General features: G+C 40.4%; 1 protein-coding gene across 2 annotated transcripts in view; it reads left to right on the top strand.

Moving 5' to 3' along the window:
- ube2f (ubiquitin-conjugating enzyme E2F (putative)) overlaps window positions 1–13,340 on the top strand; it is a 94,715-nt gene extending 81,375 nt beyond the window's left edge. For both annotated transcript variants that reach the window (XM_030125095.1, XM_030125096.1), the window contains exon 10: window positions 11,879–13,340. In XM_030125095.1, the coding sequence (XP_029980955.1) occupies window positions 11,879–11,929 (51 nt within the window). In that variant the 3' untranslated portion in view covers window positions 11,930–13,340. The remainder of the gene's footprint in view (window positions 1–11,878) is intronic.
- The last annotated feature ends 2,159 nt before the right edge of the window (window positions 13,341–15,499 follow it).

Raw genomic sequence — 15,499 nt, 5'->3', positions numbered from 1 at the left:
TTTCCCTTGAACTGTTTCCATGCTTTTTCTAGCTAAAATGGCAAGGAACTCGAAAATGACTTCAATGTAGATGTAACATACAGTTGTAATACCTCGGACATAGGGCTGCACAATTTTGGCCAAAAATAAAATCCTGATTTTTTTTCCTCTAACAACTCAATTTTTGATTTTGATTTCAATTTTTGGGTAAAATTACAAAAGACATCAGAAGTCAGCATGTCATTTTCATGAGCAGCCCATAGTGCAAAGCACTGCTCCTTAGCTGAAATCTGTGATGGCATCATGGAATCCCTGAAAATTTTGTGATGGGCCCACAGAAGTTATACCAATGTAAGTCCGTGACAGGCATCAATCGTGTGTGCATGCATTGCATGCGGGGACCACGTAATATGAGTAATCCCCAGGCGGTTATATTGAAATTGTGGGATCAGTGTGTGGAGGAGACTGACCCAGGACGCACTGGAGGGATTATATCTCTAGGCTGGCCTGGGAACGCTTTGGGATTTCCCCGGAGCTGGTGGATGTGGCTGGGGAGAGGGCTGTCTGGGCTACTCTGCTGAGGCTGCTGCCCCCACGACCTGGACCTGGATTGAAGCATGGACAACGTAAGATGAGTGATCCCCATGCAGTTATATTTGAATTGGAGGATCTGTGCGTGGACCATGGCTTACATTGGTATCACTACTGCAGGCCCATCACAGATTTAAGGTCTGTGGTCATTACACAGATTTTTGTGAAAGACCGCTCTCACAGTTAGGAGGAGGAGCCTACAGTAGCCTGGAGGCACGTGGCTTAGAGACAGGAGACAGATTAAATCGATTTGATGATTTCCCTTTTTTAAAAGTTGTCCTAATTAAAAAAATCCAATTTCGATTTAAAATCAAATAATTGTGCAGTCCTACACTGACAGCCACTGTTTGTGGCTGAGACCTGGTTACCTGAGATTTAAGGCCCATTTATTCTCAATGTTAAATACTCATACGTATATGGACGAAGCATTATGTCCATCCTCAGAGCTCATTTCATTTGTATTTCTGTTCATCCTCTGCAAGTTTAACGCAAACAGAGCAGTACCACCTGGAACCATGGGGGGCAGTGTTGAGATTTGATGAGAATAATTTCCAGAAATGACTGAACTTTTCAAAGAGCGACTGTGAGTTGTTGAAAAACTACTGACATATTTACAACTAACATTCACAATATCAACATTAGTTAAAACCTGTGCCATTGCCATGTTTATTATTATTGACTTTCTTTTTCCTCTCTCAAAAATCTCTACTCTTCTTTGTGGTATATGGTCAGTATGTTAATTCAGAGTGGCACCCTGTGGTGGATTAATCGCTAAACATTCATTCCAATCCAATGGATGTGTGGAAGTATTAAGGCAGTAACATTTACACCATTTGAAGCAGATGTACCTATTTACGTACGTACAGTGAACATAAATGGGCCTTTACACTGAACTCTCTAAAAATATGGTGTCAATAAATGTCTGCCAATTGTCACTCCAATCTCAGTCCTTTTATTTGGACCCTTTGAGAAGTGATCTGGTGGTCTATCCTAAATTTTCCTGCATTAATTCAATCTCAGGACAAATTGAAGACTTTGTCTGCCTTGTTGGTCTTTCATTGACAGTCAGTGTCTATTTGATGTGTTTAAGCCTAAATAAAAGCCTTCATGTGGGGTGTACAATCTGGGCTCTCTTTTGTTTTTCTTAGGTCTTCAGGAGGTAGATCTCTTTCAGCTCTTTCAGGTTCTTGAGGTCAGAGATCTTGGACTTTAAACAGTTGGTGACCACTGCTTTAGTGTTGTGAGTTTGAGCCCACCAGTACTTTCACGGACACGTGTGCGCGGTAACCCAAGTGTGGAAACAGTTCAGTCTGTAGGTTTTCTTTCGGTATCCCTCTGGACTCTATTCCATGTCTTCTCCAAGTCCTCCCCTATTCACACCTCTCCTCTCATTTCCTCTTTTTACGGTCTGTTTACTTTGTATGTCCCGGAGCTTCCTCTTGGTTAGTTTAAAACTTTGAGCTGATTTGAAAGCCAGCACTTTGTCCCACAGGGTTTGATTTGCATCCCTTTGCCTCTGATGGTTGTATATGTACTGGTGCTGAATGCTGGGGAAAGGGAAGTTAATTACCTTCATGTGTGAAATGGAGCCCAAAAAAGTACGTAAAGTTTTGCTGAGAGTTCACAGTAATGAACACAATTAATTTGTAGTTTCATCCAGGTTTTCTGCCTCCAGCCATGGTCAGAGGAGGCACGATGTTTTCAGGTATTCCTTCTCATTATCCAGTATGCAGTATAGCTGGGACGCCTTTAGGGAACTTCCTCAAATTTTACACCACTGTGCATTTTGAGTTAAGGTTGGACTGATTACAATTTTTTGGTTAACATCAATGTGACACCATTGTATTCTGCAGAAGAAACAGCTTTTGGACAACAGAGTGCTGCAGAAATGTGTCTTAAAGGTCTTAGGTCTATTCAGATTTAGGGTGTTCTAACTGCAGATATGGAATATTATAGTCATAATTATTTTTCATGACAGAAGGATTGGTCATGTTGTCAAGACCATCTAAACAGATACAAGTCATGAACTGAGTGTGTGTAGAACAAGAGTGACAGTGATTCTTCTTCTAAAGGTGGTAGATCTAAATATGTATTTTTCTCTGAAGTCTCCAGTCTGTAGCCAAATCAAGACTTGGCAAAACATTTTAAACGAAAAAAACAAAAACAATAATAATTAAAGCTGCAAGCATTATTGGGCGGGACATCACACCATGTATTCCACCTCCTGTGGCCGTCGACACCTCAGCTCCACTCACACCTCTCCGTCCCCATATCAGCTCCCACGCTTTTGTGCCCGTCCTCCTTACATCCCTACAGAAAACCAGCGGCCCTTTGCTGAAACCACCATCACCTTTTAATGAGGCTTTTATTTTGAAAAACCCTACTTTGTGTGTGTGTGAGAGAGAGACAGAATCAGTTTGAATAATGAATTGAAACTGAATGAGTAATTGAGCATAAAAGTCATGATTAACCACATTTAGGGTTTTTATTTTGAAAAACTCTATTAAGTGTGCATGTGGGTGTCTGTGAGAAAGGGCTATGGGTAATCCATTTGGACCTGGCGCCCTTCCTGTTTGAGATGACCTGAAGGCATTTGCTATTTCCTCAATTGACAGTAGTTGCTCTAAAGATGACTGAGCATCTGGAGAGAGCCTTGGGATATCCAGTGAATCAAGAAATGAAAAAATCTCAGGTGTGTTACCATCTACCTCCGACTTATATAGAGTGGAATAAAATTGTTTGAATTGGTCATTAATGACTCGGGGATTGTGAGATATTGAATCAGCACCTGTATCAATTCCTGGGATCATTTGTTCAGCTGACTTGTTTAAGCTGAAGTGCAAGGAGCTTCCCCGCTTTACCTCCATGTTCATAATGTGCGTGTCTGGATTTAAAAATATTTTTTTCGACTTTCCATGTCATAAGTGTATTAAATTCACTTTGCAACAGTACTTTCTCTTTAAAAAGATCTGGTGTAGGCGAAAGAGCATAGTACCTGTCAGTATCTGCAATTTTTTCAGCAAGCTCTTTAAGTTGTTTGGAATGCTCCTTGTCCCTATATAAGAGATAATTTGGGCCCTAATGAAGGCTTTCATAGACTCCCACAGAACTCCCCTTGATACATGCTGAGTGTCATTAATTTCCAAAAAGAGGTCAATCTGATTATTGAGAAATGTTCTAAAATTTTTACATAACAGTAACTGAGGGTCTAGCCGCCAAGTGCGTTGGGGCGCTACATTGTCTGGAAAAATGAGATCCATCTGCACTGGGCTATGATCTGATAATACTATACTGTGATATTTACTGTTGGAAATTAGAGGAATTAGTTGGTTATCGACAATGAAATAATTAATCCTTGAGTAACAATGATGAACGGGGGAGAAGAAGGAGAATTGCTTCGTAGTTGGATTTTTTATACGCCAGGGGTCCGATAAGCCATAAGAGTGAAGGAGGGAATTAATAGCCACTGCAGCTGACGATAGAGTGTTGTTTGACCTTACACCTGACCTGTCTAGCTGGGCATGAAGGACGCAGTTAAAGTCTCCACCTAGAATTAGTTTATAGGAATTAATGTCCGGAAGAGTTGAAAAAAAATTAAGAAAGAATTGTGCATTCTCCCAATTCGGTCCATAGATATTAGCCAATATTAATGGTGTATTAAATAGTTTGCCCACTACAATAACGTATCTGCCATTAGTATCTGATATTACCTCAGAATGTTCAAATGGAATCTCCTTCCTAATTAGAATTGCTGTTCCCCTGCCTTTAAAGTTGAAACGTGAATGATATATTTGTCCAATCCACTTGCAACTTAGCCTTTTTTGAGAATTAATATTTAAATGTGTCTCCTGTAGTAATATTACATCAGGTTTTAATCATTTCAAATGACTAAATATTTTACTTCGTTTAACCAAATTATTCAGCCCTTTGACATTCCAGCTTATGAACGAAATTGCTCCTCGTTGATTATTTACATTATCCACAATCATAGTGAAACAGTTTGTGAAGAACAGGTCTTACATGTTGGCTATATCTGATTACTTCAGTGCATGTTTGAATCGAACCATAAACCACAAATAAAACCAAAAGGAAACTGACAAAGACAGACAGGTGGACATAGATAAACCCCTTACCATCCTGGACTCCTGGGCTGGTCTTCCGTAAACCTGAGGATGCCCTAAAAACTCTCCTCTCTCTTCTAAGTATATAACACGTCTACACTAACTTGAACTCTAACATGAACTTTGCAAAGGCAGAACATAGTATAAAAGGACTTTCCTCTCCATACTATTATTGCTGCATGTATGCTGGAACTTATTTGGTCACATGCTGATAACACGTACAGCTGAAAGATATATCCACAAGAAAAAAAAAAAGTAAAATCAAATAGAATTAATGGTGGTGGTAAGGGAATTAAACAAAACAAAGACAAAAAAAGCATTAAAAGGTAAAGACAAAAGTACTGCTGGGGTTATAGTGCTGGGACTGAGGATTAAACACAATAACGTGGCAGAGAAAAAGAAAAACAAATATTATTAACATATTTAAATAAGATGAAGGCCACGTGGTGTCTACTTAAAGCCTTCACATATTGTAGTAAATTATACATAATTGTTCATCATGGAACTTCAGATGGCTGAAAAATGTCACTTAGCCTTGTCCATAGTCCAAACATAAAATATATCCAACTGCAGTGTGGTGATGTTTACCAGTCAGTATGTAAGTCCGCATGTGCAGACAATTGCAATGTTAACACGCAGTGTGTGATACCTGTTATGGTCCCGTGAATTAACTGTCACTCTCCCTCCATCTCCCATGGGTGCAGATTAGTCTCGATGTTGTGCTTTGCCTTAATCGGGTCTTCGAACGATACCTGCTCGCCAGCTGGGGCCGTGATCTTCAGTATGGCTGGATACAGGAGCCCGTATTTCACGCCCGTACACCGGTGAAGCATTCCTCTTACCTTGGTGAAGGCTGCTCTCTTTTTTCTGACGGCGGCTGAATAATCAGGGTAGATGTAGAAGCGCTTGCCTTTGTAGGTAATGGGGCTCACACCCATGGCCTTCCGGAGAACATCCACTTTCTCCTGAAAGTAGTGAAATTTAACGATTATTGGCCTGGGGGCATCTCCATCCTTTGGTCGCGGCTGCAGGCTCCTGTGCGCCTAGTCCAGGGTCGGCGTGTAGTCAAGTGCCAGCGCTTCCTTCAACAATTCAGCCACAGCTCTCTCCGGTCGTATATTCCCAAATCCCTCCTCCACTCCAACTAGACTGCAGTTGCCAGGATTCCAAATCATCTGTCTTATCTGCCAACCGGATGACTTGTGTAGATAGCATATTAACTTTAGCTTCAAGTGCTACAACCCAGTTAGCGTGGCCATTAGCTTCTTCCTCGAGATCACCAATGCGGGTTGAGAATGTGGTGTTTTCTTTCTGCACTTCAATTACCATCGTGAGCTCTGTGCGCACATTCAGGATATCTGTCCTTAAATTACTGGCCAAGTTGTCTATTTTCTTGTGCAGTTTGTCTGCAGCCGCCATCACAGATGAGTCGATCCTCTGCTCTGATTGCTTTATAGCAGCCGTGATTGCGTCAAGATCCGAACCTGACCCCGCTTCCGCGGCCAGATCCACATCAGGCGAGTCTGAGGCTTCTGGCCCTTGCTTCAGTTTTTGGGATTTAGGCATTTTCGACAGCTTTGAATGAAAAAACACAACTAATTTGAGGAGCTTGGTGCTTTACATACACATTTGCACCGGGAAAGACAAGAAGGAAAGGATGAATATTAAATTAAATGTTCAATCTAAGCAGAGCTCACAAGAACACATCCTCACAGGTCGCTGCTCAGCTGCACCTCAGAAAGAATAATTTTTAATGAATAAAATTGTTCAAACAGTCGATCATTTGGTCATAAAAATGAAAAGAAGTTATTTAATACTCATTTTTTATTATTTTTAATAGGGCTTTTATTTTTGGAAAAAACTGCACTGTGTGTACTCTTTCCTCTGTGTCCAAATTGTCACATACCCACAATGAAAACCAGCAAACATCTGATTATGAATATAAAGGGGAAAAAGTAAGATCCACCTGGGAATCGAATCCCAGTCCTCAATGTGACAGCGCTGTTTTCTAACAATCACACTATCCAGCCAGACAGTCAAGGGCTGATTATTAGGCCTTTTAACAGAGAGGTGAATCTGTTAATGTTAAAATCGAAAGTAAAAGTACTCTTCAAACAAATCGCGATTATTCCATAACCGTAGGTCCTGTCTCAAAAATTCTTTCACTTGTGGATTCTGCAGACTTGTGTGAATGCAATGATGTATAAGTGTAAAAAAAGTCTGAATTGAATAAGCAGTAATCGCAGGAACGTGGAGTCACTTTGAAAGGCAGATTATCAACTTCCTGTTGGATTTAGCTCATAGGTGTCAGTGTATGATTTGTCGGGCTCAATGAGACCAACATTTTGGCGTTTGTTTCATGTGACTGTGACATTCCTACTGGCCGCTAGGGCAGTTTTTGTGTGCTTTTAGTACATAGGTGGCACCACAGAGTCCATTTTGGTTGATATTGTATCAATCTGTTTACCAGCCATGACATGTATACCAAATCTGGTGAGTTTTTGAGCATGATGAGGGGGTCAAATGGCAGTTTAAAGTCGAAAAAGTATGAAAATAAACAAAATTTAATAAATCCATAACCATACATCCTATCTCAAAAATTTTTGCATGTGAGGGTCATGGTGAGTCTTGTTAACGGATAAATATATAACATGTGGGGAAAAAGTATGAGGTCAAAAATGAGTTCCAGACTTCACATTTTTCCGGGCTTATTAAAAAAAAAAAAAAAAAAAAAAACTAAGGAAGTTAAGACTAAGTTATGAGATCACTTTTTTGAGAAGGGTTTGCTCTATCTTTTGGTGCTATTTAGAAGCCAATATGACAAACGGTGTCATACGAGTTTGTTTTAGAAATTTTATTTTGAAAGGCATATTGCAAACTTCTTGCTGGAATTAGGTCATGAGTGTCAGTGTGTCATTTGTAGCGGTTCATACAACAAACATTTTGCCATTGGTTTCATGTCTCTACGACATTCCTACTGGCCACTAGAGCCGTTATGGTTTGTTTTCACATAGGTGGCGCTAGAGAGCACATTTTGGCATTTACGGGGTTAATTTTTGCATTTTATGAAATTTTTCGCCAGACTTTGGCGACTTTGGTGACTTTTTGAGCATGTTAAGGGGTCAAAATCCAGTTTAAAACATCACAGAATAATAATATGAAAACGAACGAAAACAATAGGGCCCTGCTTCAAGGCAAGGCCTCTTACTCTGTGAGAGAGAGGGCCTCACCTTTCAGCTCTGTCCCTACTAATGAGTCTTCTTCAAATTGTAGTGATGCTATTGCTACACTTTGGTCTCCACCAGTCTTGAAATAAAACACGATAATGAAGTGGCTACTGACAAAGTACTGTGGCATGAAATATCAATTTGTCTATTATCACAGCCAATCAGTGCCCTCGTTATATCATGTCTAGACTGGTAACTTGTCACATCCTGAAAAGTACCAAGGCAATCAGAATGGCAAATAGGTCAAGCTTAAAGACAGTGGAGATTTAGCTCAGTCAATAATGGTTCTAACTGCAATGCTGAAGACTCCGGTTCAGTTCCCGGTCAAAGTAGCACCCCCCCCTGCAGATTTTCAAATGGGGGGGCGCAGTGCCGAGGGTGCAGGCAGATAAAATCAGACATTGCTTTAAATCAGCCACTGGGACAATGTTCAGAGTGCAAAATTTGGACCACAGCACTCGATACACAACTGACATAGGACTGACAGAACTAAGAAGCCGCACAGCACACTGCTGCATCTAACATACAGTTCCGCCCACCTTCTCCAGCTGCAATATCACTGACTGCACAAAGCAAAGAACACCATAAAACAACAACATATAGAGAGCATTTACAACAATAATTCCTATTCTATACTATCGCTAATTTGTCATTTCTTCCATCAATTGCCACAGTACAGTGGTAGCAAAATGCACAAAGAATGCACTGATTTATACACCACATATCACCACAGTACTGTGGCAACAAAAGGCTAATGAGTTCGTGTAACAGTATCCATGATTGGCTCTAGTACAAACGCTAACATTTGATTGACTCTTTGGCAATAGACAAGCTGATATTTTGTGCCACAGTACTGTGGCAGTAGCCATTGCCATAAAACAAAGGAAAATTAAAGTCCTCTTTGTCTGAGACCAAGACAAGACCAAATTAAAAAGGTGATTCTGAGTCTTGTTTCCATTTTATATCCGATTGTAACGGTGGGGCGTCGTTGCATCCGGTCACCGTTACGTTGGATGTTAATGATATTAGTGTATTGTATAACTTATGTAAGCAAGCATGAAGAAATAGACGCACATTCGGGTTAAATATGTTTTATTGGTTATTGTATTGTTTGGAGGGTGATTCGGAGGTGGAGCAGGTCCAGCGAGGGAGGGTGAGCCGTGTGTGCGGCGGTCCTCTTTTGCCGGGCGTGCGTAGGGGCCTGTGTATTACGAAGTATGTGCATGGTGAATCATTAAAGGTGTATAACAACAGTAAATTGCTATAAAGTTAAGGTATTGATACTTTTTTTTAGAATATGAAAGGGAGTAGTAGACGCCAACTTACCTGCATGTGGGCTTCCGTTTCCGGTGCGTCCGGCCAAATGAATCCCCGGGGGGCTTGGACGCTATTTAAAGGTTCCAGGAGGGGAGCACATATGGGGTGGTTGAAGGAGGGGTGTTCTGGTGGCGGGATAAATGTAAATATGTATATATGTGTTTGTATAGTGGTGTTTGTATATTTGGTTTGTCTTAATCTTTGTAAATAGTGTATTTTATGAGTTTGTGGTGTTTTTAAAATTACAAAAAAACTGTTGTTGATAGGATAGGTAAATTCTGTTTCCCCTGTGGAAAAAATGGTTTGGTCGAGTCACATGCACAGTGCCTCTTTGTATATATAGGGGTCATTTTAGTGTTGGAGGTGGTCGGTGAAGGTTGCGTTGTTTTGACATGCTGAAGAAAATAAAGGAAATTGATTTTTTTACTACAATCCTGGGCTCATGCTCCTTTTGAAACGCGCCTAGACCGCTCGGGTTATCACAGATGAAATCATGTATTAAGGTGTATTATTGTCACCTACTACTTCTGAATGTGGGCCAGATTTAACATCCTTTTACCTAAAAAGGCCAAACACGGCTCTAAAAAGGGATGTGCATGCTTTCTGCAGGGCTCAAGGTGTGGGAATACTGGTACAATCTGCAATTTTGCCACTTATATTACACTGTGAATGTTGAAGTAAAGAAAATGCAGCGTAAAAAAAGGTGAAATGATGTTAACAGGTTTGTCACAGTGCTTCTGCATGTGGCTATGTACATGCACACCAGTATATGGGTTAGAAGGTTTATTCCAGTTTTGATCATATTCAGGAAGACATTTACATGGAATACACAGACCGAATCAGGTTAATTTAATCAACATTTCAGTATGTCCTGCCGGACACTGTGACCACACAATGTTTGGCTGTTTTGGTTTTCTCTCCTGTTATTCCACCACTGTCTTCATTTGAGACAAGGAAGAGAATGATGATACACAGTTCAGTGACTGGTTTTGATGCTAATGAACAGAGTAACGTTGGAGCTTTCCACTATGATCTGACTTGTTGCACCTGGGAAAGTTGGTTGTTTCACTATGGATGTCAACAGGTCAATATTGCAATATCTATACCTATATCTATAACATCTATACTCCCAAATACATTTAATTATTTCAGCACTGAAAGACAAAACTCAGTTTCTGCATTTATCCAAAGGTGAAACACTTTCATTGGTGCCATCATTGTTTGTGTTACTGTTGTGTTACTTAGCACCGGGTTCAGAAACCAGGATAAGATGCATGCATGTACCAGAATCCTGAATAATTCTGGAATACTTAAGCTACAATATTCAGGTTTCTCAAAAAGAAAGATGAGAGACTTCAAAAACCACATAACCATCATACTGAGGTGCATGTATACAAGTTAATGATGCATTTACAAGGAAGTAATCTTTTTTTTTTTAATTCTTGTGTCAGTTTTTAGTGAACCTGTTGAACTTTTATTTGGCCTAATGGAGACAAATCCACATTTTTTAAAGCATCTTTGCTTTGGTTAAACACTCTCCTCCCTCCTCTCACTAAAGTCATGGCATATCAGAATAGTGACCTTCTAAAATCTTTAAATGGCACCGGCAGACGCTGTGTTATTAGATGGTGGGTCATGTTTTCATGTAATTATCCCTTTTTTTTAATAGACCCCATAACTGTATATACAGATAACAGCTATGCTTTCCTGGCCCGTGTTCTTTATATTCCATGGACCAGTCTTCTTGGTGTTTTGTCTTCAGATGATGCTTTCTCTTTCCTTTGCCAATATCTCAATGGAAATCAAATATAAATATATATATCAAATCTAAAAAAAAAATATTAACCATGACAAGTGGAAAGAGGCTTTAGCTTTGTACAACATAATAAGATGTTTTACATTTTACTACATTTGGTATAAATATTTATGTTCACAAGGGTGAGGCTATTTTGGTCGCCCGAGGTCACAGTCACAGTGACTTCATGTCTGGAATTCTCATTACTACAATAAGTAAGCAACAACTTGATAGAATTTTTTTAAATCTGACACAAACTTTCACCTTCTTCCCATCATTTACCCCCAGTATTCACTGAAGTCCACACAGATACCATTTTTCTTCTCTCTTCATTTTCCACTTCCCCTGACTTGTGTTTTGTCACGTTCTCAGTCTTCCATTCATACCCTGGTGGTTTTACTAAAGCCCCTGTAGTGCATGATGGACCGACCAATGGTGCTTTGGTGTAATCAGTGAAATGATGTCAGCCTGGGATAGACATCACCCAACAGGACACATGGAATGTATGGGATTTTACGTCCCAGGCCCCTGTGGTGATGGATAGGGCCATTTTGGATAGAAAGAAGTGAGGAGTGCGCAGCAACAGCAACCAAACACACAGTATAATGCTTAGAATGTTGCTGAATTCTGAAAATAATGGTTCTGAAGATGTCCAGTAGGTTTTTCAGGTCACTGGTAACCCATGGAAGCCCGTCTTATGTATTAGAGGGATGGCTTTTCTGTCTGTTGTCTTGGATCAGAACCAGTGACTTTCTGGTAAATGTACCTGCTGGAGGATTCCAGCCTCTGCACCTTCCTCCTGGCCTGTCTAACTGTCACCCCTCTTGTCTTTCTGTCTCTTCTTCCAGGAGGATTTTCGAAATAAGGTTCAAGATTACATCAAGCATTACGCCAGATGATAGAAGCACTGGCTAACACATCAGCCTGCACCAAACAACCAAACAGCTCTACCTTGCCTCTGCTTATTTTGGCCAACTCCTCCATCTGTGTGAATCCCGTCGCTGATTCTCCGACCAACTTGGACCCTCTTCCTGTCAGCACCCGACTCCTCCCCACTTCCTTGTAATAAAAAAGAAAAAATGCCGTGTTTGAGGGAGACTTTACCTATGAAATGAAAGTACGCTTTAATTTTATTCCAATCAATCTGAGTGTCACAACGGCCGGATTGCGGCCAGATTGCTGGATTGTGGCCCTAAACCCAACCAGCCATGGCAGCCAATGGTGATGGTTCAGCTGAGGTGGTACCTCAGTGTAAAAGGTATATAGTCATATTTAGCAGTTATTTTTAAAATTTGACAAATCAGCAGAAAGAATAGCTGTTACTGAGTTCTCTGTTGCAGTGCCTGCCATGTTTGTGTCGCTCAAGAGAAAATGCATGTGAGTTTACATATATAGACAAACACACACACCCATTGCTGTGGTTAAAGGTGAACACACGTATGCACACACTGATTCATTACTCACATACAGTCCTGTTGACAAGCCCCACGAGACAGCATGTGAATGACTACTATAGTACTACACTGCCCCATTGTGCCCTCATTCTTCTTGCATGAACACACAACATATACATTGACCCCGTGTGTTTTCAGCTCCAAAAGTACTGCAAATACCACCATTAAAGCCACAGCCAAATGTATTGTACTGATTTTTTCGCCTAAATACTTCTTCTGTATCTCACCATCCACTTTGTTTTTCTGTTTCACACAAGAACCTTTTCCCACTGAAGTTGCAGAGGGATTTTTATCTTCACAATGCAATCAGAATGTACCAGGACAAACCTGTTTTGAGTGTGTTTTGTGATCTAGTCTATCAAATTGGATGTTGATTAAAGAATAATAATAAAAAATCTGCATATGTGCAAGGCTGGATGCAAGACGGAGATATGCAGTCTCTGTTTTCTAAAACCTTTGTTTGCTCCGAGGTAAGATGGGACATTAACTCTTTAACTAAACAAAACTTAGATGCATATTTGAACAGATCTATATGCAAATCCCTCAAACCATTGGGCTTTAAAACAGACTCCTAAAATACCGTCACTGCTCATCTAGTATTGATGTGAACACCCTTTGTCGCCCATACAAACCTTTTCATCACTGAAACATTTTCCACTCAGTGTTTTGGGGAACAGAGCCAAAACAATGAAAGACATGTCACTGCCCTAATGTTATGACTGCACTTTGCACTATCACTACATGGTCGTTCTCTACATGTGTTGGGAAAGTTGACTGCTAAGAAAGGGCAGTCATGAAATCAAAATTGTGTATTTATGTAGTTTTTGGTGATCGAGGTGAGAGCTGTTAGCTGGAGCTAAAAAACAGTCATCATCCACTCCAGAGAAACAGCTAATTGGTGAGCTTAGCGATGTGTGTAGATCCTGACATCTGTACATTGTAGAAGGCTTGGAAATAAGAAAACATGTTTCAGTGCAACCTGAAAAGCTGGATGTAAAGATGAAGAAAACCCACTTAGTGACCATGATTACTAGTGGATTAGCAATGCTGGTTACAGAGTTTACCAGTTCATTCTTGAGCTAGCAAATTAAGATCTTCACTGTCAGTCTGTTAAGTTGGGCAACTTCTCTAGAAAAACTAGTACCAGCACTAGTCTTTTCCACATTGTTTAGATTCACTGTTAACCTTTTCATGCCTGTCTGTGAACTTAAAGGTTTGTAATCACACCTGCATCACAGTGCCACACATTCAGTTATTGAACATACATGTAGATAGCACACTCAATGGTTAAAGCAGCGTATGACATTTGTCACCAATTTTTCATCAGATCTGTAAAACCCGAGTGACAGCCTAAGTATTACGAATCCATTAGTCTTTCCGTGATTACGCACCTGAGTCACTTCCTCACAGTGAACAACTTCGAAGTTGACTCCATCACAAGCCATCTGTTTGTTTACATACAAAATTTCCAAAAAGTCCAAAGTGACATATCAGTTTGGTATGTAAACAAATGGACTGCATGTAATGGAGTCAACTTCAAAGTTCTTCACTGTGAGGGAAGCGATTCAGGTGCATAATCACGGAAAGACTAACGGATTCATGATACTTAGGCTATCACTCGGGTTTTACAGATTTGATGAAAAATTAGTGACAAACGTCATACGTTCCTTTAAGAAGGAACAGAGCATAGGACATGTCGCAAAATGAACGTAACAGTTTGATTAATGTCTGCAACTTGTCTAGACTAGTTGCACAATCATCTACAACTGAACGTGACCTGAACTCATTTAAGACCAACATTACTTCACAGCAGAAACATTTTACACAAAGATCTGCAGGACAAAGTGAGCAAACTGAACATGCTTAGTCCTGACAGTCTGAAGAATCACTACAAACAGACTGAAATAAAGTTGCCTAGCCACACTTATGGTAATAATGGTAATGGCCAATGATTGACTGCTCTATACATGGAAACTACTCTTAATTGCCTAGAAATACTTGACAGGAAGTAGCCACATTTTTGCATGTAGATCGAACAAACTAGGTTTTGGCTGTTGATAGGGCAGCTCTTCTGTTGTGGAGTTGATGATGAGGGTCCGGTCTGGACATTCACACCCATTACATTAAAACATCTGTGTGAAATGTAGCTGGTGTAAATTGGACATAACTCACGCTCATGATGTTTGTTGTGTTGGGTCAAGAAAGAATCAGGGAAGCTGAGGCATTAGCATATGTTTGTGTGTCTTTTGGGTGGGTGGGGGGTTAGGCTGTATTTTGAGCCATCAACACATTCGGACTGTTCTCACTGCGTTCAGCTTTGTGTTCACACGTCTGCATGAGGCGTAGTCTTTATTATCTGCCAGTGGTGCTTTTTAACCAAGGATGTCAGAAATGTGGTTTGTGAAGATTCAGGTCGTCTGTCTGAGGTGTGCGTGGGTGCGTGTGTGCGTGCGTGCATACATGTGTAGGCAGTTAAAGTATGAAATGTCAATGTAGTGTAACTTGTTAGCATGCTTTTGTTTCTTCTTACACCTCTTTTGTTTCTTTCTTCAGCCCAGGATTTAAAATGTTTTCTTTGTGAAAGTAAAGTTGGCAACAGACGACTGTTGCCTCTGCCAAAGTAAAGGAACTGATAACACGACAAAAGTCAGTGTGAATATGGGTATTCCACTGCATTTGATTTCCCCTCAAACGCTAATGCTGACAATTCAACTGATGTAATAACCAGGTGGGTTATTGGGGTTGTAGTAACCGCCTCCAGGAGACGCCAGCCCTCGTCTCTGATCTCAGCCTTACTAATACTCTCATTTGAGCTTCCTTTTGGACACACTGTTTGTTGTCCTTTAGTTTGGCAGTGAGCGGTGTTCCCCAGGATTTTCTTGGGTAATGTCTCTTGCTTGGGCTTGCTCCATCTTTTTGGGCCAGGGGAGAAGATTGACAACCTGCTCTTCTCTTCTAATCCACAACCTTTTCTTTCTCAGATTGTATATCCATTTTTTTAAGATATATTAAAGA

Source organism: Sphaeramia orbicularis, chromosome 21 (genome assembly GCF_902148855.1).
Source record: "Sphaeramia orbicularis chromosome 21, fSphaOr1.1, whole genome shotgun sequence".
NCBI classification, from domain to species: Eukaryota; Metazoa; Chordata; class Actinopteri; order Kurtiformes; family Apogonidae; genus Sphaeramia; species Sphaeramia orbicularis.
Note: the sequence above shows the minus strand (reverse complement) of the source record. Positions and strands in the feature narration are given on the sequence as shown.